The following is a 24,642-nucleotide window of genomic DNA, read 5'->3' on the forward strand; positions in this document are numbered from 1 at the left end:
CATACACCGAGAGAAAGATACAGTTTCGACAAAAACACAATTGTGAAAAGTTACTTAACTTCGAAAGCGAGCGCGCATGGACAGCTTTGAAGAGACGAGACCTCCAATCTTGCGCATGCGCAGGTCAAAACCGTTAAAGTGAAAATGACGGAGTGTTCACTGAAAACTGGTCTAAGTTCTTTGAAAGTGTTAATGTGAAAAAGCGTTGGTCGAATGAGTGTATAAAGAGGACTCCCAGTATTGTGCTTTGACATTTCAACATGATGTTAGGTGTTAGGGTTAGGGTACTGAACATTGTAACTTTTTAGAGGTTAATTACTTGGAATGCAACATTACCCTGCCCATTGTTTTCCAATCTGCATATCTTTCCTTTACAAACATGTGGTGAAATGTTGAAACAGACTTTCATTGTATCAAGACTTTTATCAAGATTTGCTTCAACTCCCTGCCCTCAGGTTCGGACAGCTATGCAAATATCCCTTCCCCCCCCCCCCCCCCCCCCCGTTTGGGATCATGAGGGATATAAAGACTGCTTTTTGAGACTGTTAGTTTGAGCTTAGTTAGTTCGTTAGTTACTGTTCGTCATGGTGTTGGCTTAGCGGTTAGGGTACCGGCTTGGGATCCTAGGATCCTCGGTTCGAATCCCGGTTGATCGCTGAATTAACGCCAGGGGGGGTTGACTCAGCCTGTCATCCTTCCGAGGTCGGCAAATTGAGTACCAGCTTGCTGGGATGAATGATCACGGTGTGTACCCCGATTTAGAATAGGTACACCATATCCCTGCGCATCGTAAGAGCGTGACCAAGGGTTGGTGTCAGGAAGGGCATCCGGCCATAAAAAAAAACACTGCCTCAAGCAGGGAACCATGATTGTCATGGGGCCCGCAAGGCTAACCCTCGCTCTAGCGGGGAAAATGGCCTTAAAACGATCATTCATTCATTCATTCAGTTAGAGCGAGCTATGCTGTTAGACAGACATCTTGTTTGTCTCTCCCCTATGTGCACATAAATCGTAATTTTGGTACCAAGCTCTGTAAATAAATGTTTTAATAAGACGATTCAATGAAATTTTGTATCAGGTGGTCTCTTTGGGTAAGACCCTTGAGTTCTCCCTCCACAATAGAATCTTGCAGAGGTAGTATGCTTGCCTTTCACATCTGTTTCACCTGAATTAGATTCCTGACCTTACTATAAACTGTCTTGGTTCTTCATAAAGCCTGGCCTTTGGAGGGGCTATAAACCTGGTTTCACATCTGAAAAACTACTATAAGCTTGGTGTCTTTCTGCAAGGATCGGCAAACAAATCTACCTATTTATATGGTCAGGCACTGGAAGAGGTTGTCTATTTAATTCCTCATCTTCACCATCAGCCATGACCTCTCCTGATCATCCAGGGATGGAAGACATAGCACAGTTGGCTCTAACTGTCACAAGATCGACTTTCTTAGATAGATTAATGTCAAATTAGCAGTGGGCATAGTCCAAACCTGAGTTTGTCGAATGAATATAATGCTAAGTGACACTCAGAACACCCCCGCCAGTGCTGCACGAAAGCAAATGGTGACGGGCTTCTCTCCACCCTCTCAATCTCACTCTGCTTCCCCACTTGTATACTCTGTCCATTAAATTTATGAACCTTTTTTTTTTTAGTATCTCTCATGTTGTCTTCCCAAGTCATGTTGTAATTTTGTGTATGGGCATTGTGCATGTGTTTTACAGCAAAATACCGGGTGATGATCTGAGTCCTGAGGAGCGAGATGCACGTACGGTTTTCTGCATGCAGCTCGCAGCACGCATCAGGCCTCGGGATCTAGAAGAGTTCTTTTCTGCCGTTGGCCAGGTTTGCTTTTCTCCAAACATCTTCCTGTTTTTACTTGCGAAAAATCAAAGATTTTTCAATTAAATTGGTTGGTCTTCTGCGTTATTCTGTCTGTTTGAATGTCAATCACGTAGGGGTCACAATTTTAAACCAATCTTCACAAAACTTCAACAAATGGTAGAATTGGTCATAAGGAAGAAGCCTATTGATTTTAGGTCAAAAGGTCAATGTATGCCAAAGGTCAACAACTTTGTCAAATTTCTAAAATCCTTAATTTTCATCGGATTGACTTGACATTTGAAGAGAATTTGCATATTCGGTCACGGAATTCAAATACTAATTATTTTTGAGGTCAACACAGGCCAAAAGGTCAACATAGGCCAAAGGTCAACTTATTTTAGGGATTTCGCAAGTATCATGTTATACACAACGTATTTCTTGTATATTTTTAATTACTTCGTATTTCTGCACTTTGAAAACAGTCCACCGCCTCACCACACCTTTTCAATGTGAATTACTTGCATGATCAATTCAAAAAGTAATTTCTTATAAATTTCATCTCTGTCGGTCAAATGCTCTTTGATGATTGACCATTTGTAGTGCTGTAATTTTATCTGATCGCACTTGCCAAATTCTACCAATTAGCAGGTTTCTGCTTATTTTGTTACAACGTTGGGTTGCCCTTGAAAGATAAATAGAACAAGCGTTATGCCTAGGTCCCCCGTCGGTGAAGTGATGTGAGTTGACAAAGTGGAAGACGCAAGGCGGCCATCTTGGATTTTGACGTGGCGACCCAATTTTCAATAGCGTTCTTCCTTATGCCTCGATACACCCACACACCGGATTAGAAGTTAGTAGTTCATTTATTTTTCAAGATAGTCCGCTCACAAGGTTCAGACAATTACTTTTCAAGATATTGCGCTCACAAGGTTTAGATATGGTGACAGCCATCTTGGATTTTGACGTGGCGACCTAATTTTCAATAGGGTTCTTTCATATGCCTAGTTGCACCCACACACCAAATTAGAATTCGGTCCTTCGCTTACTTTTATAAAGATATTGCAGTGCACGTACGCACGCACACATGCACGGACGCACACACGGACGGAGGGGAAAACCATTGTCACCCTTTCGCTCCGCGGTGCGACGGGGGACAAAAACAGCAACACTAATTTGCTGGTAGGGGTGGAGGGGTGGTAGGCGAGTTATGTGGCGTGTGGCTGGTTGGTGCAGACTGACCACATGATACCTGCCTTTGTTATCCGCACTAGTGGAAGACAGGTTAATTTCCCCAGAATTACCCATGGGATGAGACTTGTAATCACCACCAGGAGCAGCGTTATAGGATACACATTTGCATAGAGAATTTGCGACCCTTTCCCTCACCCACCCCCCGCCCTGAACATTGGAGGCTATTAAATTTTTGAAGTCCAACTATCGATTTCAACTCATTCCATCCATCGGTTTAGGAGTGTGTAGAATTAAAACAAACATACAAACATTGTTGTATGATATTGTTGCGGTTTTGTGTTTTTACAAATAAAGGTTAGTTTCCCTTCATAGTTAGTCACACTACAACATGTAGCCTCGTTTAAGCTCAGTTACTTCTTAGTAAGTGTAAGCGTCGTCCTTTTCCTGTGTTAGTTTTGCGTTGAGTAGAATAATGAGAGTTAGGTCTCCTTCCAATGCTTATGCTGCCTCGATACTTTGAGTTTTGGCGCAAATCACCACGAGGCCGGCCTGACAAGTCGATCCAGGCCGAAGGAAGGCGGGACAGAAGGAGTGGGGAGTGACCGGTAAGCATGAGCCGCCAATCAGGGCTCGAGGGGAGTGGCTTAGCACTGCGGCAAAAGGCTTGGTTTGGAACATTCGAGGCAGGCCAGGGCGTGGCAATATAACCCTGTGCCCGAAGCCTCCACCTCAGTTATGAGGCAAGCCCATGTGAGAAGGACATGCGCTGAGTGATGAGCTTGAATTAAGAGTTCTGAGAGTGCGCGGTGTTGAACAAGTTCTGAGGAGAGGTGCACTGAACCAAGTTGGAGTCCTGAGAGTGCCCGGTGTTGAATCAAGTTATGAGCCAGGGTCCTCTGTTGAATTGAGTTACAAGTTGAGTTCGCGGTTGAGCTTGAGGCAGATCCTCCGTTGAATTACGAGAGCGAAAGCGCGCCGTTGTATTAATCGCGCTGTGAAGGACCTCCGTGCTGGGCGAGAAACGTGCATATCTTCCTGCCTGCCTTTGTTCGAGATACGCACCGCGAGGATCCCTCCCGCCTGCCTGCCTGCTTTTGTCGAGGGACGTGCTGTGACCGGCAGAGGGCCACGCCGGGTGAGCTGTTCCTGAACGACAAAGCCGGCGCGTTCAGCGCATGAACATTCCTTCCTTCATCCCCCTGTGAGTGTGAATGGGCCCAATGTCTGGGTGATAAGTTAAGACTGTATAAGATCTGCCCTGTGTCTCTGTTCTTCTACCGATCATTGTAAATAATAATTAAACCTGTTATTTCTTTGATTCGACCGTCTCATTCCTTCAATTATTGACTGAGCGTGGTACGAATTATATCGCTCTAATCGGGTTCCAATACAAAGATAATAGCACGGACCACGTGGTGCGTCATCCGCTCGGGTGTACTCAAATTACGCGTGATTCGTGCGAGACTTGATCCCCGCCCTCCACGGCAGCGTGGGTACTTAGGTACGTGCGAACATTGTCCCGAAGCCCTGCCCCGTGTCCGACTGGAAGTAGCGACTCTAGTCTCGCGGTTGCGATGACCCAAGGAGAACAAGGGGCTTAATCTCCCCTTGGTAAGGGAACGCGGGTCATGCAAAACCGTAACATTTGGTGTCAGGAGTGGGATTGGACCTGGAGTGCGCTTCACGCACTCAAAATTACGAGCGAACAAATTTAGTTGTAAAATCCGAATTTTATTCGTACCATGGCTGGCCAAGGTGGTCGAATGCCGGTGGGGGTAGAAGAAGAGGAGGAATTGAGGACCCAGGACCGAGAGGGACAGTTGGTAATGGAGGAAGCCGAAGAGGGGGAGGCAGCTGGCGAAGAAAATGGCGGCGCCTCGCACGTGGCGGTGGCAGCCGGGCCCGCTGTGCAGACCGGGCTCGACATTGGGTCATACCTGGCCCAAATTATGAAACAAATGAAAGAAATGAGGGACGAAGCAAGGTGTAACGGGGACAAAACCACCAAGCAAATGAAAGAAATGAGGGACGAAGCAAGGTGTAACAGGGACAAATCCACCAAGGAAATGAAAGATGGGTTATTAGGTTTGGAAAACAAAATAGACGCCCAAAAGAATGAAATGGATAAAATGAATGAAAGAATGGACACCCGAGGGGAGACATTAAAAAAGATGGGGGAGGAATCCAGGTGTGACATGAAAAAGGCGGGGGAGGACATTGGGCGCATGTTGAGCGGGAAGGTCGCGGTGGCGCGCGACGAGGTGAAGCGATGTGAGGAACGCGTGGAGTGTGAGCTTGGGCGAGGCACGGCCGGGTTGACCGGGGATATGAAAATCGCGACGCGGGGTGTAGAAAAGCCGACGGTCGTCGCATTGGAAAAATAAATTTTATGGGTGCCGGCGGTCATCGAAGAAATAGTTGGAATTGAAGAAACTAGGGCATGCCCGTACTATATATAAGCTAGGACGTGCCCGTACGTGGGTGCCCGTTCCTTGCCAAAAAAAAAAAAAAAAAAAATTTGTGTAGGGGTGTGTGTGTGTAAACATCCTAGGGCGTGCCCGTACGTGGGTGCAAAAAAACATGCGTGCAAACAACAACAACAAAAAAAAACTTTGAAACCACGTGGCAGTAACGACCACAGAACCCCCCCCCTCTATTTACATGAATGGTTTGGTCCATTCGCAACGACCACAGAACCCCCCCCTCTATTTACATGCAATGGTTTGGTCCATTCGCAACGCCAAAGCGAACGGCGAACGGCTAAATCGCCATAGCTCGGTAAGTACTTGTCCGATTAATTTCAAACCTTGAAAAGGCACATCCTCGGGTCCCCAGCAATATACCTGGCAAGTTTAAAGTATATCGGACCCGTGGTTGTCGAGAAACAGCGGTCACAGACAAACACACACACACACAGACACACACACACACACACACACACACACACACACACACACACACACACACACAGAGATTAGTGGAATTATAGATAGATAATTGGGGCTGAAGAGACGGTAGAATCGGAGAACAAATCGCGGGAGGTAGAAATGGAACCGGTACAAAGATCGTATTCACACCGTGATGCCGTGCTTGCTAACGAAATAAAAGGTTTGCAGGTGCTGGCGGAAAAGGAGGTCCCCGAGGTGAATGGAAAATATGGCGCGAATGTGTTTGGCGCGAGCGGGTTTTTGGCGCGCTTGGGGCAGAGGCGAGACCCTTGGCGTTCGCGGAAGGTCCATTGTGCGGTGTATGAGGGCGACTGGTACGGAGTGCGAGAGAGAGTGTGCGCCGAGGTGTGAGCGAGAAAAGTGTGCGCCAGAGTGTGCGAGGAGTGAGTGTGCGAAGGAGGAAGAATGCACACCAGACTGTGGGCGGGAAAAGTGTGTAAAGAAGTGTGTGAGTGGCGTGAGTGCGCCTAGGTGTGCAGGTACGAGTACGGAGTGTGAGGGAGAATGCACACCAGACCGTGCGGAAAGAGTGTGCAGTAACGGAGTGTATGGGAGGCGCGGGGCCGGGGACGCTTGGGTGTGCGAGTGCGGAGTGGGTCGCGAGGTGTGAGGACGCGGCTCAAGCATCGACACCGACCAGGGTAGCGTTTAGTGGGACGGATAGCAGACGTGAGCCCCCGGTGAGTTGTGTGCAGCAGGGATCGGTGCGGCGGTGGTTTCGCAAGGACCGGCGTGCACGTTTCGTGCCGGACCCCGCACTGTATGGTTGGTGCCGTGCCGTGCCGTGGCGGCAAAGGCGAACGGCGAGGTTCAAGGAAGGGGAGGTCGGAGATTTCGGAGCCGCGCGCCCTGGCGGTGCGGTGCTCCGACCGTGGGCGGTTGGGCCATCATGCGTGGGACCACGAGGCCCCGCGCCGGGATGGGGCCCTGCACCTTGGCCCCATCCATACCTCCTCCCCTGGATCGAAAATGCCGGACAGACCCAACATACAGGAGACAAACCTCCCGCATGGATCGCTCGGCCCTACGAGGCCGAGCCATGACAAAGTACATCCACTTGGTGAGGCTCGAGTGTAGTGGACTGATGAAAGTAGTGCACCCTACATGGAGGAATGGTAGTTTGACCATTCCTCACACGGACAGGGCCCATGAGCATTAGATTAGGGGGATGGTAGTGACAGGCACATGGGCTGAGGGAGGGCTGGGATAATGATAGGGATCTAGCAGACTTTAGATACATGAGATTTAAGTAGTGACACTTGTACTGTAGTGGGGACGTAGGTAGCTTCGGTGGATGATAATGGCAAGGGAGTGCCTAGTTTAAAGGGATGACAGGGAAGCACGAGTTTTAGTAGAAGTAGTCAGCTAGATGATGCTGTGTGTGTGTGAGGAATTGTGTATTGAGATAAATGGAATTGTGTTGAGGTGTATGGAAAGTAGTGTGTGAGATAAATTGGTGTGAGCACAAAAGGTGTGCGAGAAAAGTGGTGTGAGATCAATGGTGTGCGAATAAGTAGTTTGGAATGCTTGGTGTGGAATAAAAGGTGTGGAATGCATGGTGCGAAGGATTGAATGGGGGAAGAGTGGAACCCATTCGTGAAAGCCCGGGGGAGTAGTGTAAAGTCAGGTAGAGGGCATAGGCAAAATTTGTATGGATATTGACACCTGTGGTGCAGGTAGTGGAAAGAAGTGTTTTGTTGGGTGCATGAGTATGTGGAATGGCTGGGCGTGTGGCTTAATTGGTGCGTGTGGTTATTGGGGCACTCCGCCACTGGTAGTTTGTCGGCCAGGTGAGGCCGCAGGTAGGCTCTGGGAGCCAGTTAGGTTAGAGTTGAGTGGGGCCCAAGGATCCAAGGGAAGGACCCGGGTTGCCCAATGCCAAGGTGGGCATCAGGGGGTAAAGTGCCAGGAGGGGCCTTCCCCAGTTAGGTAGTTGCAGGAGCAGGTAAGCTCGGGTGGCGACTTCAGTGGCGGAGGTGTGCAGGTAGGTAGACATGCTAGTGGAGCCACTCGACCCAGCCCCGAAATTGTGCGAGGGCACAGAGAAAATTTGCGGGAGTGAGACCCAAATTTCAAAGGGGCACCAGGTGGGCAATGGGAATTCGGGTTCTTAGAACCACATAGTTTAAAGAGGCCGATTGGCAGGGTACGACCCCGGGTAGGTTAAAAGTAAATGTCAGTAGTGTAGTTCGGATGTGAGAAATCCTTTCGCACCATCCACAGCCAGTCACCAAGGAGGACGAAGCTCCACACCAAGACTCTGTGAACCGTTTGAGTTGTAAGACGCATCACGATGTAGAGTGACATTGTGTTTGTTCCATTCCTTCCTTCCTGGGAGGGATTGGGAGACAAATTTGGATTAGAGGGGGATATGGGAGACAAGACGTAGAGACGGATTGTAAATACAAGGAGGGCTAGGGTAGTATAAGCCGACGGTGGGGGGTACGGACGGTTAGGGACGAGCCTGCTCTGCTCGCTCTTCCGCGCCCCTCGCATTGCTTTACCTTGTGTTTTTGTGTGCCGTTGCGTCCTTTCCGCTTTGCTGGTCGTGCTTTGTCTCTTCCCCCCACCCCAGGACCATTTTGGAGGTGGAACTGTGCAGCACCATCGACCTGTGCAGCATTCCTTCTGCACATTGCTACATCTGTGCAGCTGAACTGCAAAGCATTTGCTGCCATATCCTTTTCCTGAACCTTGTTGCACCTGTGCAGCACTTTGCTGCCACAAACCCTTTGCTGCACCTTACACTCATGGACCACAAGCTTTGTGGCCTTGCACCTCTACTGTGCAGCACTTTGCTGCAAAATCACCTTGCATCTTCGGACCACTTGTTTTGAGTGGCATTAATGCCAAGCAGTCGGACCACATGAGAGTGGCCCTGCCTGGCAAAGAAAAAGAAATGAAATAAAATAAAAGCATTTTTTGTGCATTTTTCTATTATGGTGTGCTAGGGATGAGAAGAAGTGTAAGTTTAGATAGCCCTGAAGATCAAAAATGGCCTGTATGCTGGTCCGGGGGCTAGCCGGTTTGATAGGCACACAGAAGAAGCAAGCAGCAAGTGATATGATTTAATTGATGAGTGTGTTTTGTGATTTTGCTGTGCTTTCTCTCCCCTCCAATCTTCTCTTCCAAAAAGGACAGGTCCTGGGTCATAGAATTGTAAATAAGGTTAAGTTTTGTGCTTGTAAATATAAAAATGCTGCCCACCGGCTATGTGTTTAGTTTGACAAATTCTGGAATTCGGTTAATTGTGGGTGTGAATCTGATAGGTAGCTACTCAACGCAATAGGAGGGACATATCTAGTGTTTTAAAACTGTCGCATACACGGGTTAGAGTAAATGTAGGGGGAACCACACCTATATGTCACATGTAAAAGTAAAGTTAATTTTGCATGTCATTCTCTAACCGGTCGTTTCAGTTGTTGGGTTCGACTCAGGGACGAGTCTGACGAGGAAGGGGTGCAGTGTTGCGGTTTTGTGTTTTTACAAATAAAGGTTAATTTCCGTCGAAGGTTAATTTCCCCTCATAGTTAGTCACACTACAACATGTAGCCTCGTTTAAGCTCAGTTATTTCTTAGTAAGTGTAAGCGTAGTCCTTTTCCTGTGTTAGTTTTGCGTTGAGTAGAATAATGAGAGTTAGGTCTCCTTCCAATGCTTATGCTGCCTCGATGCTTTGAGTTTTGGCGCAAATCACCACGAGGCCGGCCTGACAAGTCGGTCCAGGCCGAAGGAAGGCGGGACAGAAGGAGTGGGGAGTGACCGGTAAGCACGAGCTGCCAATCAGGGCTCGAGGGGAGTGGCTTAGCACTGCGGCAAAAGGCGTGGTTTGGAACATTCGAGGCAGGCCAGGGTGTGGCAATATAACCCTGTGCCCGAAGCCCCCACCTCAGTTATGAGGCAAGCCCACGCGAGAAGGACATGCGCTGAGTGATGAGCTTGAGTTAAGAGTTCTGAGAGTGCGCGGTGTTGAACAAGTTCTGAGGAGAGGTGCGCTGAACCAAGTTGGAGTCCTGAGAGTGCGCGGTGTTGAATCAAGTTATGAGCCGGGGTCCTCTGTTGAATTGAGTTACAAGTTGAGCTTGAGGTAGATCCTCCGTTGATTTACGAGAGCGAAAGCGCGCCGTTGTATTAATCGTGCTGTGAAGGACTGCCGTGCCGGGCGAGAGACGCGCATAGCTTCCTGCCTGCCTTTGTTCGAGATATGCGCCGCGAGGATCCCTCCCGCCTGCCTTTCTGCCTTCGTCGAGGGACGTGCTGTGACCAGCAGAGGGCCACGCCGGGTGAGCTGTTCCTGAACGACAAAGCCGGCGCGTTCAGCGCATGCACATTCCTTCCTTCATCCCCCTGTAAGTGTGAATGGGCCCATTGTCTGGGAGATTAGTTAAGACTGTATAAGATCTGCCCTGTGTCTCTGTTCTTCTACCAATCATTGTAAATAATAATTAAACCTGTTATTTCTTTGATTCGACCGTCTCGTCCCTTCCATTATTGACTGAGCGTGGTACGAATTATATCGCTCTAATCGGGTTCCAATACAAAGGTAATAGCACGGACCACGTGGTGCGCCATCTGCTCGGGTGCACTCAAATTACGCGTGGTTCGTGCGAGACTTGATCCCCGCTTCCGCAGCGGTGTGGGTACTTAGGTACGTGCGAACATTGTCCCGAAACCCTGTCCCGCTTCCGACTGGAAGTTGCTACTCAAGTCTCGCGGTTGCGACGACCCAAGGAGAACAAGGGGCTTAATCTCCCCTTGGTAAGGGAACGTGGGTCGTGCAAAACCGTAACAATATATTCCAACAATCCCTCACTTTCATGATTTATATGGTCTTCATGCATGCAGAGATTTATGTATTGTGTATTTTATTATGATTTTATTATGCAATTTGTGTATTTATTGTGACTTTTACTATCCCCTCATACCGGGTACAACGCTATACAATGTACATACATGTGCCATGTGTATAGGTGAAAATTGTAAGTCTCCCCACCTTCGTGTGGGGGATGGGAAGGGGGCTTATTTTGTGCCCATGGCCCGACCTTGGGGACCCCAAGCACGTCTGCAAAATTTGGTGGAGATTGGCTCAGTCACTTTCAATTATATAAATATCAGATGTACAAACACAGAGAATTTCCTTATTTCATGTAGTAGGATGGATAGTATGTTGAGAGACTATATTGCATCACTTCACTTTGCAAGCTTTTCCTGTAAAGAAGCTTGTGTTTCTGCTTTCATGTAGTTATAATTTTTTTTAAATCTTGTAACTCATTAAAATAGTTTGTCTGCTCCAGGTACGAGATGTGAAGATGATTTCTGATCGCAATTCTCGTCGCTCCAAGGGAATAGCTTACGTGGAGTTTGTAGAAATATGCTCTGTACCTCTTGCTATCGGACTCACTGGTCAGAAGGTTCTCGGTGTTCCTATAATTGTTCAAGCTTCTCAGGTTGGTCACATCACACACTTTATTTTTTTGCCTTTTTAGATGCACATCTGTGTTCAGAATTTCTTAGTTGTGCTCAAACTTGGTGCACGATTTGTTTTTCATCTTTTTTTAAAATGATTTTTTTTGGCACTCTTTTTTTTGTGAATCAGGCTGAGAAAAACCGAGCGGCTGCTGCAGCAGCTGCAGCTGCTGCCAACATGCAGAAGAGTGTCGCCGGACCGATGCGTCTCTATGTTGGGTCTCTGCACTTCAACATCACCGAGGAAATGCTGAAGGGCATATTCGAGCCTTTTGGAAAGGTATGTCTTTTTTCCAGTATTTGTCCATTTGTCTTTTTTGTCAAGTTTTGGTTTGCTTTGTGCAGCATGCTTTGCACCATATTGTTAGCCAGAGTTTCGTCATGGTAAATTATTGGTGGCAGGCTGAATGACAGGCCACGCCTCACCTTTACCTCCCCCTGCTTCTCTCCAGTTAAAAAATGATATTTTAGGTTGAATACCCTCTAAAAACAAACTAGGCTGGCAGTTGCGGTCATCTGGTTCAGCTGTTGAGTAGAAAGGTGGTGCTGGGGGTGGGGGGTAGAGCTGTACCCAAACCGGGTTCCTGGCGGCGAGTTGCGTTTCCGAGCCGAGTCAGTCAAGCCAGTTTGGCTGTCAACGCGGAAAATAACTCCTGTCACAAGAAATATAGTAACTTCAATATTTTCCAAGTGTGAGCGGTATAAATGCGCGTTAGTATGATATATGAATCGGATGTGCTACGACATCATTATGTTGATTCGCTTTCAGAGATTCAAACCAAAATATTACCAGAATCGGGTATTGTAACTGTGCACTGCTGCCGAGACTCTGCAGCTACCGTACTGTACCGTAATTGTAATACAATATCTATTATTGCCCCCAATCCTCATACGTCGTTGGTTTAAAATATGACTCACTCTTTATATACACAGACTCTCCTCGAGTTACGACGGAGTTACGTTCCGACAAGCAGGTCGTAAGTCAGTTGAAGTGGTCGTAAGTCGAATCGCCCCTCATGGACTTATTATACAGGGTGAGTCAAAAGTAGCGCCCGATTTCTGTTTATATATATATATATATAGTTGTGGATTTGAGAATGGTGTTGTAGTTTTTATTATCGTTGTAAGTGCAATGAAATTGTTGTAAGATATCACCCTCCTTCCTCCATGTGTTGTGTATAAAGGTCAAAGGTCGTGCCCGTAGTTGTTCCATATACAATCACGTAGCCAATCATATATCCTTCTATACAGTTATCTCCTTATTCTATGTAGGTTAAGGCTCTGTTCCCACTAGTTAACACTGCATTGCACCGAATTCAAATAAGGTAGAATCCCCTTTCAATTGCCCCCAAAACGCAATTGCCGGCAGCGTTCGCTGCCCTTTGGCTGGGGCTCGCTCGAATCACCCCAAACTCCATTAGCCACGAGGTCATCTCGGAGCCGAAGGTGGGAGGAGTCGGCCCAGCGCCGGGAACAAGGCGTGGCCTTGCCAACGCCTCCCCTAAGGGCGGGATCGGCGAGCCCTCGCGACCAATCAGGGCCCCGACCTCACCGATGGGCGTGTCCTGGAGGCCGGCGGCTTGATCGCCGGAGGCGATATATAAACGCCCGCGCAAGCATTTTGAGAGATACGGCAGATGAGTCCAGATGCGTCAGAGTTGGCAGTCCACCGGGAGAGAGTTGAGTGGAGTTGATCATTTCAGTGGAGGAGGAGCAGTGAGGTTGAGCGCAGGAGGCGGAGGACACGTGAGACCGCTGCCGGTGTGAAACCGATTACGTGGAGCTGCCGGCTCCTTGCTGCCAGCCGAAGCGGAGCTGTGTTTGCCTTGTTTTCGCCTCGACCCCAAAGCGTGGATCGGAGCGCGCGCTTGGAGCTGGACCTTGACGCCTACCATCTGCCTGGACCCTCCTCTGCCGTCCCAAACCATTCCTGCCATTCCATCCTTCTGTGTACGTGAGTTTGTTCTGTGTGTCTTGTCCTGGGGTATAAGTTAAGCCTGTTTAGTTAAGCTAGAGTTTCACTGTGTCCTTCTGGTCCATCCCTCTTTCTGCCTTTATTATCCTTCCTTCTTCCTTGGTTATTTTTGGTCTTGTAAATAATAGTAATAAATTATATTTGTTCTTCCTACCTTCGTCTTCTTCTTCACATTCGGTCGCTTTAGTGATTTCCTTCATTGAATACCTGTGGCACGATTTGGCCAACGTTCAGGATCGGGTTAGTCTCTGCTAATGGCTCGAACGTCGGGTTGCTAACACCGCTCGGCAATTATAACATCTAAAACCGGGGTTCGAGCGGTACTTGTCTTCCTAGTCTGCGGAGGGACGGATAAAGATATTCGGGATAAACCCTGGACCCATAACCCTGATCCGTTCCATCCCGCGGGAGAGCGTTACAAGTACCAGGACCGGGGAACCGGCCAGCTTAACAGGACAAGGGGCTAATCACCCCTTGCTAACGGGAGAGCCGTCCCCCGTATCCGTAACAATATATATATTGTTACGGAACCCAACGTCGGCCTCGGTTCACTTTAGAGGGGGGATTAATCCCCTCTTCTATAACTGACCGACATGGTCCCTCACACTGTACAGCGACCTCCGGAAAGGCCGGTGGCACAGCCCCGTTCGTACCGCGGACAGATGTTAATTGCCGAGCGGTTTTAAGTAACCGCGGCACGAACTATTAACAATGACTAGACCCGATCCTGAAACGTTGGCCAAATCGTGCCACAGGTATTCAATTTGGAAAAGACAAAGACGACGGATGTGAAGAAGAGGAAGAAGACAAAGGCAAAAGGTTGGGAATACGAATACTATTTATTACTACTATTTACACAATTAAAGAAACCAAGGAAGAAGGAAGGATAATAAAATAAAAGACAGACAGAATCAAGGAGACACAGTGCAACGCTAGCTTAACTAAACAGGCTTAACTTATACCCCAAGGACAAGACAAAGACAGACTACAAGCACACTTACATGGGGGATGATGACAGGAATGGCAGGAGGTGGATGGCTGGAGGGAGAGGAAGGTTTAGCTCGGACTGAAGCACGGTCGGGCCGGGAGGGAGCAGACGCCGCCCTCTTTATCGGTCTCGCACGGCGCGTTCCTTCGCGGCCACGGTCGATACTGCCGGTGAAACCCGAAGCTGCTGTGGCTGAAGCTGCTGCGTGCCGCTGCTCTTTCAGGGATTCCTCTGCCTCATGCGCCACGTGCTCTCCACCGGTTCATCTGTCTTCTCTCTCGTATCTCGTGGAGGCGTTGCGTGACGGGTTCTCTCCCTGACGCATCTGCTCGTGGGGATCCCTTACTCATCTCCGTAAGCAGTCCCTCACTCCTCGTTTTATTGCCCTCCCCAGAATCAAGCCGCGGGCTACGAGGGCACGCCTACCGGTTCGCTCACCGCGGTGCTGATTGGTGGTTAAGGGCTCTCTGACTCCCACTTTTCCCATTGACCAAACTGTGGTGCTTATCAATTTGGGGTCTCACTCCCCCGATTCAACTCCCTGTGCCTTCGCACAATTTCCGGGCTGGGTCGTGCAGCTCTCCCAGCAGGTCTACCCACCTGCACACCCCCACCACTGTAGTTGCCTCCGAGCTTACCTGCTCCTCACCCTAACCTATCTAACTGGGGAAGGCCCTCTGGCGCTCTCCCCACTCGGTGCCCTCTCTGGCACTGGGCTACCCGGGTCCGTCCTCCGGATCCTCGGGCCCCATCCACAACTCTAATGGCTCCCAGAGCCCACCTGCGGCCTCACCTGGCCGACATCCTCACAGTGGTGGAGTGCTCAACCAACTACACACACTAACAGGCCACACGCCCAGCCATTTCCACGACACTAATGCACCCATTCTCAATCACCATTCTTCCACCACGCACCACAGATGCCAATATCCAACCACAATTTACCTATACCCTCTACCTAACACTTACACTACCCTCCCCGGTATTCGTGATGGGGTCCATCCTCCTTTCCCCCATCCACACCTTCGCACCATCCACTCCACTCCACAGTTTCCATCATACTCACTCCATACCATCCATTCCATACTCCATATATTCCATACTCCATACACCTGTTCAGTTGCACACCTGTGCAATCACTCCTGGTGCTTCCTGCACCCTCCTTCCTCCCAGGACCATTCGGTCAACACAATACACATCACCATCACTCACTCATACACTGCTCCATCCACCTGTTCAGTTGCACACCTGTGCAATCTCACCTGGTGCCACCTGCACCCTCCTTCCTCCCTGGACCATTTGGTCAACACAACACACAATCACCACCACTCACTCTTACACTGCTCCATACACTTCCACGCTCAAAACCATTGCCTCAGGCACCAAGATTTTCCCACGTTCACACACACATCTCTCCCGAGCATTGCCTAGCAATTCCTCATTTCACAGATATCAATACTCACTCACTCGGTATCATCTAATCTACCTGGTGCCCTGCTAAAACTCGCGCTTCCCCGTCGCCCCTTACATTATTGCACTCCCTCGTCATTATAATCCAACTACCCTCTCTATGTCCCCACTACCTGTTCAAAGTCGCTACTTAAACTTACAGTTACCTATGGTCATCTTCTCTAGATCCCTACACACGATATCCTAAACCTCCCGGGCTAGTTTTCACTGCCAACCCCATAACTAGTGCTCCTTTGCCCCCGTTGTGAGAGATGGCAAAGTTGCCATCCCACCACATCGGGTATCTCTCACTACAAATTTTGCTCACCAAATTCCAGCCAATCAAAAAATTCCCAATCATCTGCCAATCACAAATTTTGCTTTTCCAAATTCCCTATCCCTACCAAATGTCGTTTACTTGAGCCTCTCGGTGCGCCAATTCATCTCCAAAGCCCGGCTTCGCAAAGCCGAGCAATGAATGCGGGTTGTTTGGTGCCGGCGGTTGGATCCGTCCGGCATTCGGTGCAGGGAAGGAGGTTTACTCGGGCCGAGATCCCACGCACCATCTCGGCACGGAGCCGTCCAATGGCCCGATCTCGCCCTGCCGGAACGCCGCAACAAAAAGGGGTCGCCATGATGACCCTTCCTCGGTGTCCTTGAACCGGGCCGCCCGCTCCGCTTAGTGGAGCACGGACGCGGCCGTTCAGAGCGAGGCCCGGCGTGGATCGTGTACGGCGGTTCTTTCCAAACCGCCGTGGTTACAATCCCCCCTGGTTCCCGCGGCACACAACGCCCGGCACGAACCGAGGGCCCGCTTCAGCTAAACGTCGATCTAACCGCTATCCCGTTTAGCGTCGATGCTCCACTTGCATGCTCACACCCCGCGTTCCGTTCCTTGCTCATACATCCAGCCGTTCCCATGCTCCTCGTCATTGCACCTTCTCTTACACACCCAGGTACACTCATTCCGCTCACAGACTTTGTCACCCACCTGACCACCGCACACCTTTGCACACACTCGTCGTTCGCACACCTCACCAACACACCTCTTTGCGCCCCCTCCTCGGTCACATCCTCTGTGACAACCACAGGTGTGCTCCCCTCTGCACACCCAATCACGTGCCTCACTACTAACTCCAGTGTGCATTCCCATACGCGCTCTACCATTCCAGGTGTGCATCCTTCCATTCCAGGTGTACATTCTCTCTCACCTGCCACAACCAACTCACGCTCCGTGTCACTCTCACTACTCTTACCACCACACTCGGTCGCGCATTCACCCTTACTCTTGACAGCACACTCTGTTATCATGCACTCCTCTGTTACACACCTTTCTCGCGCATCCTCTTGCGCACACTCTCACGTCACATCCTCCGTAACACTCACCACAGGTGTGCATTCTCCCGTTACATCCCCTGTAACACTCCCCACTACGCGCTTCCATGTGCCCCCCCGCACACGCGCTTTGACCAACTCACTCTCGACAGCACACTCACTCCTCGGCGCGCACTTTTTCCTCTCACACCCCATAGTCGGACCTCCTCGCACACCTCCTCCATCACACTCTGTACCTGTCGCACACTTCACCAGCGGCCTCTCACGAACACCCGGGTCCAAACCATACCCCAAGCCGACTGAATCTCCCCTCACACCATATACATTTCCGCGTATATCGCCACTCACCTTGGCACTTCGTCTCCGTACCTCCTCCGCCACCTGCAAACTCTTTATTTGGTTAGCAAGCACACCATCACGATTTGAGCACCGACCTTGCACATATTCCATCACTTCCTCCTTTATCTCCCTCTTAGTTTCCCTCCATCTCTTCTTAATTTCACTCACCCCTTCTTCCACATCCTCTAACTTTTGCTTCACCTCTTTTATTTCCCGGTGCGTCTCCTCAATTTCGTCCTCTAAGGCCACCTTGACTGTTTCTATGTGCGTTCTTACCTCCCGGTCCTTCGTCTCTATTGCCTCCGTCACCTCGTCCAACCTCGTCAGTCCCTCACGTACCATCGGACATTCCCTCTTTGTCGCTATGAGTTCATTTTTGAGTTCTTTTTGTGTCGCTTTCAACCCTTCTAGTACCGCAGTGTTCTTTTCTACCTGCTCCACTAGTTCCTTTTGTCCCACCGTCAGCTGCTCTACTCCCCGTGTCAGGTCCTCTATGCCCCCCTGTAACTTTGCCGTCCCATTTCTCACCTCTTTCTCCATACGCTTCTCAACTCGCTTTACCTCCTCGCGTACCCCCGAGACCCCTCGCTTACACCTCGTCTTATCTCCTCCCCCATCTCCTTAGTAGATGCCGCCCTCATCTGTTCCAATTTATTCCTCTGAGCATCCAATTTAGTGTCTAACCCGATTTTCACCTCCTCTATCTGGTTCCCCATCTGTTTGATTTCCCGGGCGGATTGCTCCCCTATTTCCCGCAATTTGCCTTCCATCTTATCTTCTAGCCCCGTTAACCCATTCTTTACCTCTTTTATCCCGTTGTCTAACCCCTCAAATATAGCTTCTAACCCCCCGATTTGATTTTCTAATCGCTCCCCCATCCTTTGTTCTAGAATCTAGACGATCCAACCCGTGTCTCAATTGCTCACTGGTACCCCTCGCTTCGTCCCTCATTGCCCTCGTTTCTTCCTTTTGGGTGTCGAATTTGGCCATTATTTGTATCGTAATTATTTTCATGTACTCCGGCTGCGTGCGTGCGTGCGTAAGCGAAGGACCGCATTCGAATTTGGTGTGTGGGTGCAACCCACGTCAAAATCCAAGATGGCCACCGCCATGTATGTCTGATGCCATGTATGTCTGAACCTTGTAACCTGCATATCTTGAAAAATAAGCGAAGTACCAACTTCTAATCTGGTGTGTGGGTGTATCTAGGCACAAGGAAGAACGCTCTTGAAAATTGGGTCGCCACGTCAAAATCCAAGATGGCCGCCGCCATGTATGTCTGAACCTTGTGAGATGAATATCTTGAAAAATAAGCGAAGTACCAACTTCTAATCTGGTGTTTGGGTGTATCTCAGCATAAGGACGAACGCTATTGAAAATTGGGTCGCCACGTCAGAATCCAAGATGGCCACCGCCATGTATGTCTGAACCTTGTGAGATGAATATCTTGAAAAATAAGCGAAGTACCAACTTCTAATCTGGTGTTTGGGTGTATCTCGGCATAAGGACGAACGCTATTGAAAATTGGGTCGCCACGTCAAAATCCAAGATGGCCGCCATGATGTATGTCCGACACTTGTGAGATGAATATCTTGACAAATAAGCGAAGTACCAACTTCTAATTTGGTGTGTGGGTGTATCTCGCCATAAGGAAGAACGCTATTGAAAATTGGGTCGCTATGTCAAAATCCAAGATGGCCGCCGCCATGTATGTCCGAACCTTGTGAGATGAATATCTTGAAAAATAAGCGAAGTACCAACTTATAATTTGGTGTGTGGGTGTATCTCGCCATAAGGAAGAACGCTATTGAAAATTGGGTTGCCACGTCAAAATCCAAGATGGCCGCCACCATATATATGTCTGAACCTTGTGAGCGAAATATCTCGACAAATAAGCGAAGTACCAACTTCTAATCTGGTGTGTGGGTGTATCTAGGCACACGGAAGAACGCTGTTTAAAATTGGGTCGCCACGTCAAAATCCAAGATGGCCGCCGCCATGTATGTCTGAATCTTGTGAGAAGAATATCTTGAAAGATAAGTGAAGTACCAACTTCTAATTTGGTGTGTGGGTGTATCTCGGCATAAGGAAGACCGCTATTGTAAAGTGGGTCGCCACGTCAAAATCCAGGATGGCGCCACCATATATATGTCTGAACCTTGTGAGTGAAATATCTTGAAAAATAAGCGAAGTACCTTCTGGTGTGTGGGTGTATCTCGGCATAAGGAAGAACGCTATTGAAAATTGGGTCGCCACGTCAAAATACAAGATGGCCGCCTCCATGTTTGTCTGACCCTTGTGAGCGAAATATCATATCATAGCATGTTTTCTGCGTGTTCCACTTTGTCAACTCACATCACTTCCCCGATGGGGGACCTAGGCGTAACGCTTGTATCCCGTTGTCTAACCCCTCAAATTTAGCTTCTAGCCCCCCGATTTGATTTTCTAATCGCTCCCCCATCATTTGTTCTAGACTACCCAACCCGTCTCTCAATTGCTCACTGGTACTCCTCGCTTCGTCCCTCATTGCCCTCGTTTCTTCCTTTTGGGTGTCGAATTTGGCCATTATTTGTATCATAATTTATTTTCATGTACTCCGGCATCTCGGGCTCGGCTACCGCGACCACGTGCGAAGCGCCATTTTGTGCGCCTATTACCTCCTCAACCACTTCCTCATTGTTCTCCTCCATTTCCCCCATATACATTTCCCCAAGGTCCTGGGTCGACTCTAACCCCTCTTCTATTTCCCCCACCGGCATTCCGTCGCCTTGACCATCCATGGCACGGTTTTCTAAATTTAGGATTTTATAAAACACAATTTTTGGGCCACTCGTAATTTTGAGCGCGCTTTTCGCGCTTCAGGTCCGAATCTCGCTCCCGACACCAAATGTTACGGAACCCAACGTCGGCCTCGGTTCCCTTTAGAGGGGGGATTAATCTCCTCTTCTATAACTGAACGACGTGGTCCCTGACACTGTACAGCGACCTCCGGAAAGGCCGGTGGCACAGCCCCGTTCGTACCGCGGACAGATGTTAATTGCCGAACGGTTTTAAGCAACCGCGGCACGAACTATTAACAATGACTAGACCCGATCCTGAAACGTTGGCCAAATCGTGCCACAGGTATTCAATTTGGAAAAGACAAAGACGACGGATGTGAAGAAGAGGAAGAAGACAAAGGCAAAAGGTTGGGAATACGAATACTATTTATTCCTACTATTTACACAATTAAAGAAACCAAGGAAGAAGGAAGGATAATAAAATAAAAGACAGACAGAATCAAGGAGACACAGTGCAACGCTAGCTTAACTAAACAGGCTTAACTTATACCCCAAGGACAAGACAAAGACAGACTACAAGCACACTTACACGGGGGATGATGACAGGAATGGCAGGAGGTGGATGGCTGGAGGGAGAGGAAGGTTCAGCTCGGACTGAAGCACGGTCGGGCCGAGACGGAGCAGCCGCCGCCCTCTTGATCGGTCTCGCACGGCGCGTTCCTTTGCGGCCACGGTCGATACTGCCGGTGAAACCCGAAGCTGCTGTGGCTGAAGCTGCTGTGGCTGAAGCTGCTGCGTGCCGCTGCTCTTTCAGGGATTCCTCTGCCTCATGCGCCGCGTGCTCTCCACCGGTTCATCTGCCTTCTCTCTCGTATCTCGTGGAGGCGTTGCGTGACGGGTTCTCTCCCTGACGCATCTGCTCGTGGGGATCCCTTACTCATCTCCGTAAGCAGTCCCTCACTCCTCCTTTTATTGCCCTCCCCGGAATCAAGCCGCGGGCTACGAGGGCACGCCTACCGGTTCGCTCACCGCGGTGCTGATTGGTGGTTAAGGGCTCTCTGACTCCCACTTTTGATGACGATGAGGTGCCACGCCTTTCTTCCCCGAACAGAGCACATGCTTAATGGCGGCAATTGCAGACAACCGCCAAATGCAGTTGGCAATTGACGAAAGGGGGGGATGTGCAGGGAATCTACCTTATTCCACTTTGGTGCAATGGAGTGTTAATTAATGGAAGACAAGGCCTTAACCTACATAGAATAAGGAGATAACTGTATAGAAGGATATATGATTGGCTACGTGTGGTATATGAAATAACTACGGGAACGACCTTTGACCTTTATACACAACAACTGGAGGAAGGAGGGTGATATTTTACAACACAAAAAAAACACCATTCTCAAATTCACAACAATATATATATATATATATATATATATATATATATATATATATATATATATATATATATATATATATATATATATATATATCTATAATTCCAGTAATCTCTGTACGTTTGTACGTCTGTACGTTTGTTTGTCTGTGACCGCTGTTTCTCGACAACCACGGGTCCGATATACTTTTAACTTGCCAGGTATATTGCTGGGGACCCGAGGATGTGCCTTTTCAAGGTTTCATATTAATCGGACAATTACTTACCGAGCTATGTCCAAAAAACGATTCAACCAATCAGAGAGCAGCGAACGATCGCGTGTGCCGAACGTGGAGGACACACTCTGCCTCGGATGGCACATTTGAGAGCGTATTCATTTATTTCACGTTTGCAAACTATGTTGGCGTTAAACTATGTTTTAAAACTAATAAAACCGAATTTGCGATTCATTCGCTTTCCTGCGCGTTTGTGCACGCGATGGCGATTTCTTTACCAAACTCCGGAAGCCGTTCGCTTTGGACCAAACCATTGCATGTAAATAGAGGGGGGGGATTGTCACCGTACTCGCAAGCCGTTCGCTTTGGACCAAACCATTTCATGTAAATAGAGGGGGGGGATATAATTTTAGATATAGATATAGTACGGGCAATGCCCTAGTATATATAAATAGATATATACATACATACATACATACATACATACATACATACATATATTTCTGTCAGTTGATTGTTTGCCATTTGTATTAGTGTACAAGAAGGTAGAAATAAATGAATGACATCTTTATCTTACCATTTATTCGGGGGGAAATTATTACGGAAGTGTACCAAGCTGTTTTACTTGCAATTTTGAAAGTGCCCTCCCTCGTGATCGATGCACAATTGTATCGTTAATTCCTGTGCCAAACTGGTTAATATCGAATTCTGTTCTGTTAATTCCTGGTTAATATCGAATTCCTGTGCCAAACGGTGTGCCGCCATCGTTGGTTGTTCATTACATTTGTAGTAATGTTTCACGGCCGCAATGCGTTGATTCATTGAAAGGTAATTTCATGGTTCAATTTGGTGCAAATTCAGTAACTTTCCAAACTCTCAGCAATAACCTGCAAAACAAAAACAAAAATAAATAAATTAAGAAAATTAATAATCTGCAAGACAATTATTAACAACATGACATCCCAGAAAGAATCTGACAGCCGAAAAAACAGAAATCGGGCGCGGGCGCTACTTTTGATTCACCCTGTATATTACTTATTACATATTTCCAAGTCATTATTCCACCATAGCATCATTTGTTAGATTTTAAAAATACACAGAGGTAAACCAAGGGGAAACTGGGAGCCATAAAGATGGAGTGAAGAGGCACACCGGGAAATAACGAGGATAACAGATGAGGAAGAAGATATTAAAAAAGAAGTCATTGTTATTATGGAGGAATAAATAGAGCTCCATGTGTTTGGTAATGTGTTTTGGGAACGCCATGTGCGTTAGGATCACGTGAGATTGCGTGAGATGACGTCACAGCATTTGGTCTAACGAATGAAGCAGTAATTTTACAAACTGTATGTATAATGTTCCTCATTTTGCTCAGGGAGCCAGAATACTGTGAGTCCACCTTTGAAATGTGAAAATGATTAAGTTAATGGACACTTTGAATTTGATGCACGCCTGGAACGTATGACGTCAAGACGTACTCTGCCAGGAAGTCAGGAAGAGCCATCGCGTATTGCATGGTACAGTAGGGGGTGTTGCGGTTTTCTTCTAAAGCAATAGGTGCAACTTTGTTTTCTTCAATTTGATCATTGAAATTCGCTCTAATTCTAAACAAGGGTGAAAGCTACTCACGGTTTGGGGGTTGTATAGAGTACAGTCTAACTTTAATCGGTCATCAGAACTGTACACTGATTGTAATCTGTCGGTACAGATTACTGAAAAATAGGTGATATCGGCCTGTTCTGATTGCCGGTTCAGATATCGGCACAGCACTATACACAGGGGGCTGCAAAAGTAGGTATACAGTAATGAAAAACAAAAACGTGCGTACAAAACGTATTTTATTGATTATACAAGCATATCAATAATAACATATCAATAATAAACATATCAATAATAAACATATTAATCCCTCAAATGTTCAAAATGTTTGCCCCCGGCATTCACACACTCCACTAGTCGAGTGTGGACACCCATGCACACTCTGGCACAAAGGTCTTTATCAGCATCAATTTCCTGGCAAGCCTCCCGTATGAACTGAATCATGGCATCAACAGAACGTGGCTTGCGTGCGAAAACCCTGTCTTTTACACATCCCCAGAAAAAGAAGTCCATAGGGGTGAGATCCGGCGAACGTGGTGGCCAGTCAATGGCTCCCCGACGTCCAATCCACCTGTTGGGAAATTATTTGTCAAGTAGCGCACACACAGTGAGTGCGAAGTGCGGTGGCGCCCCATCCTGCTGAAAGTAGAAGACGTCCTGCTGCTGTTGTTCGCGTACCTGTGGTATGATTGTATCCGTCAGCATGTTCAGATACACGTGTTGATCGACAGTCCTGTGCAGAATGATAGGTCCAACGACACCTTTGCAGGACAGGCCAGCCCACACTGTCACCCCAGGTTGATTGAGCTGTTGCTCAATCGTGACTTTAGGGTTTTCAGTTGCGTAGTACACACAATTGTGCCGATTAACGGCACCTGATAGCTTAAAGCTTGCTTCATCGGACCACACGATTTTGCGCAGAATGCTGTCACCCTCTCGTTCCTCGTTCAGGATGGCTTCGCAAAATTGTAAATGCCGATCCGAGTCATCCTCTAATAAACCATGTGTCAATCGTGGCACGTACATTTTCAGTCCTGCACGGTGCATCAAACGACCCAATGACCCAACGATCTGCGTTCCATACCCAATTCAGATGACGCCCTGTTTTTCGATTTCTGAGGGCTCTGGGTAAATGCCAGGGCGAC

The 24,642-nt window shown here is 48.2% G+C and overlaps 1 protein-coding gene across 3 annotated transcripts in view; it reads left to right on the plus strand.

Moving 5' to 3' along the window:
- Positions 1 to 24,642, plus strand: part of RBM39 (RNA binding motif protein 39) — a 140,327-nt gene that overhangs the window by 51,965 nt on the left and 63,720 nt on the right. For all 3 annotated transcript variants that reach the window (XM_068129200.2, XM_078784319.1, XM_078784320.1), the window contains 3 exons: positions 1,719 to 1,839; positions 11,250 to 11,402; positions 11,552 to 11,701. In XM_068129200.2, the coding sequence (XP_067985301.1) occupies positions 1,719 to 1,839; positions 11,250 to 11,402; positions 11,552 to 11,701 (424 nt within the window). The remainder of the gene's footprint in view (positions 1 to 1,718; positions 1,840 to 11,249; positions 11,403 to 11,551; positions 11,702 to 24,642) is intronic.

Source organism: Myxine glutinosa, chromosome 9 (assembly GCF_964187855.1).
Source record: "Myxine glutinosa chromosome 9, kmMyxGlut1.1, whole genome shotgun sequence".
Taxonomy (NCBI): domain Eukaryota; kingdom Metazoa; phylum Chordata; class Myxini; order Myxiniformes; family Myxinidae; genus Myxine; species Myxine glutinosa.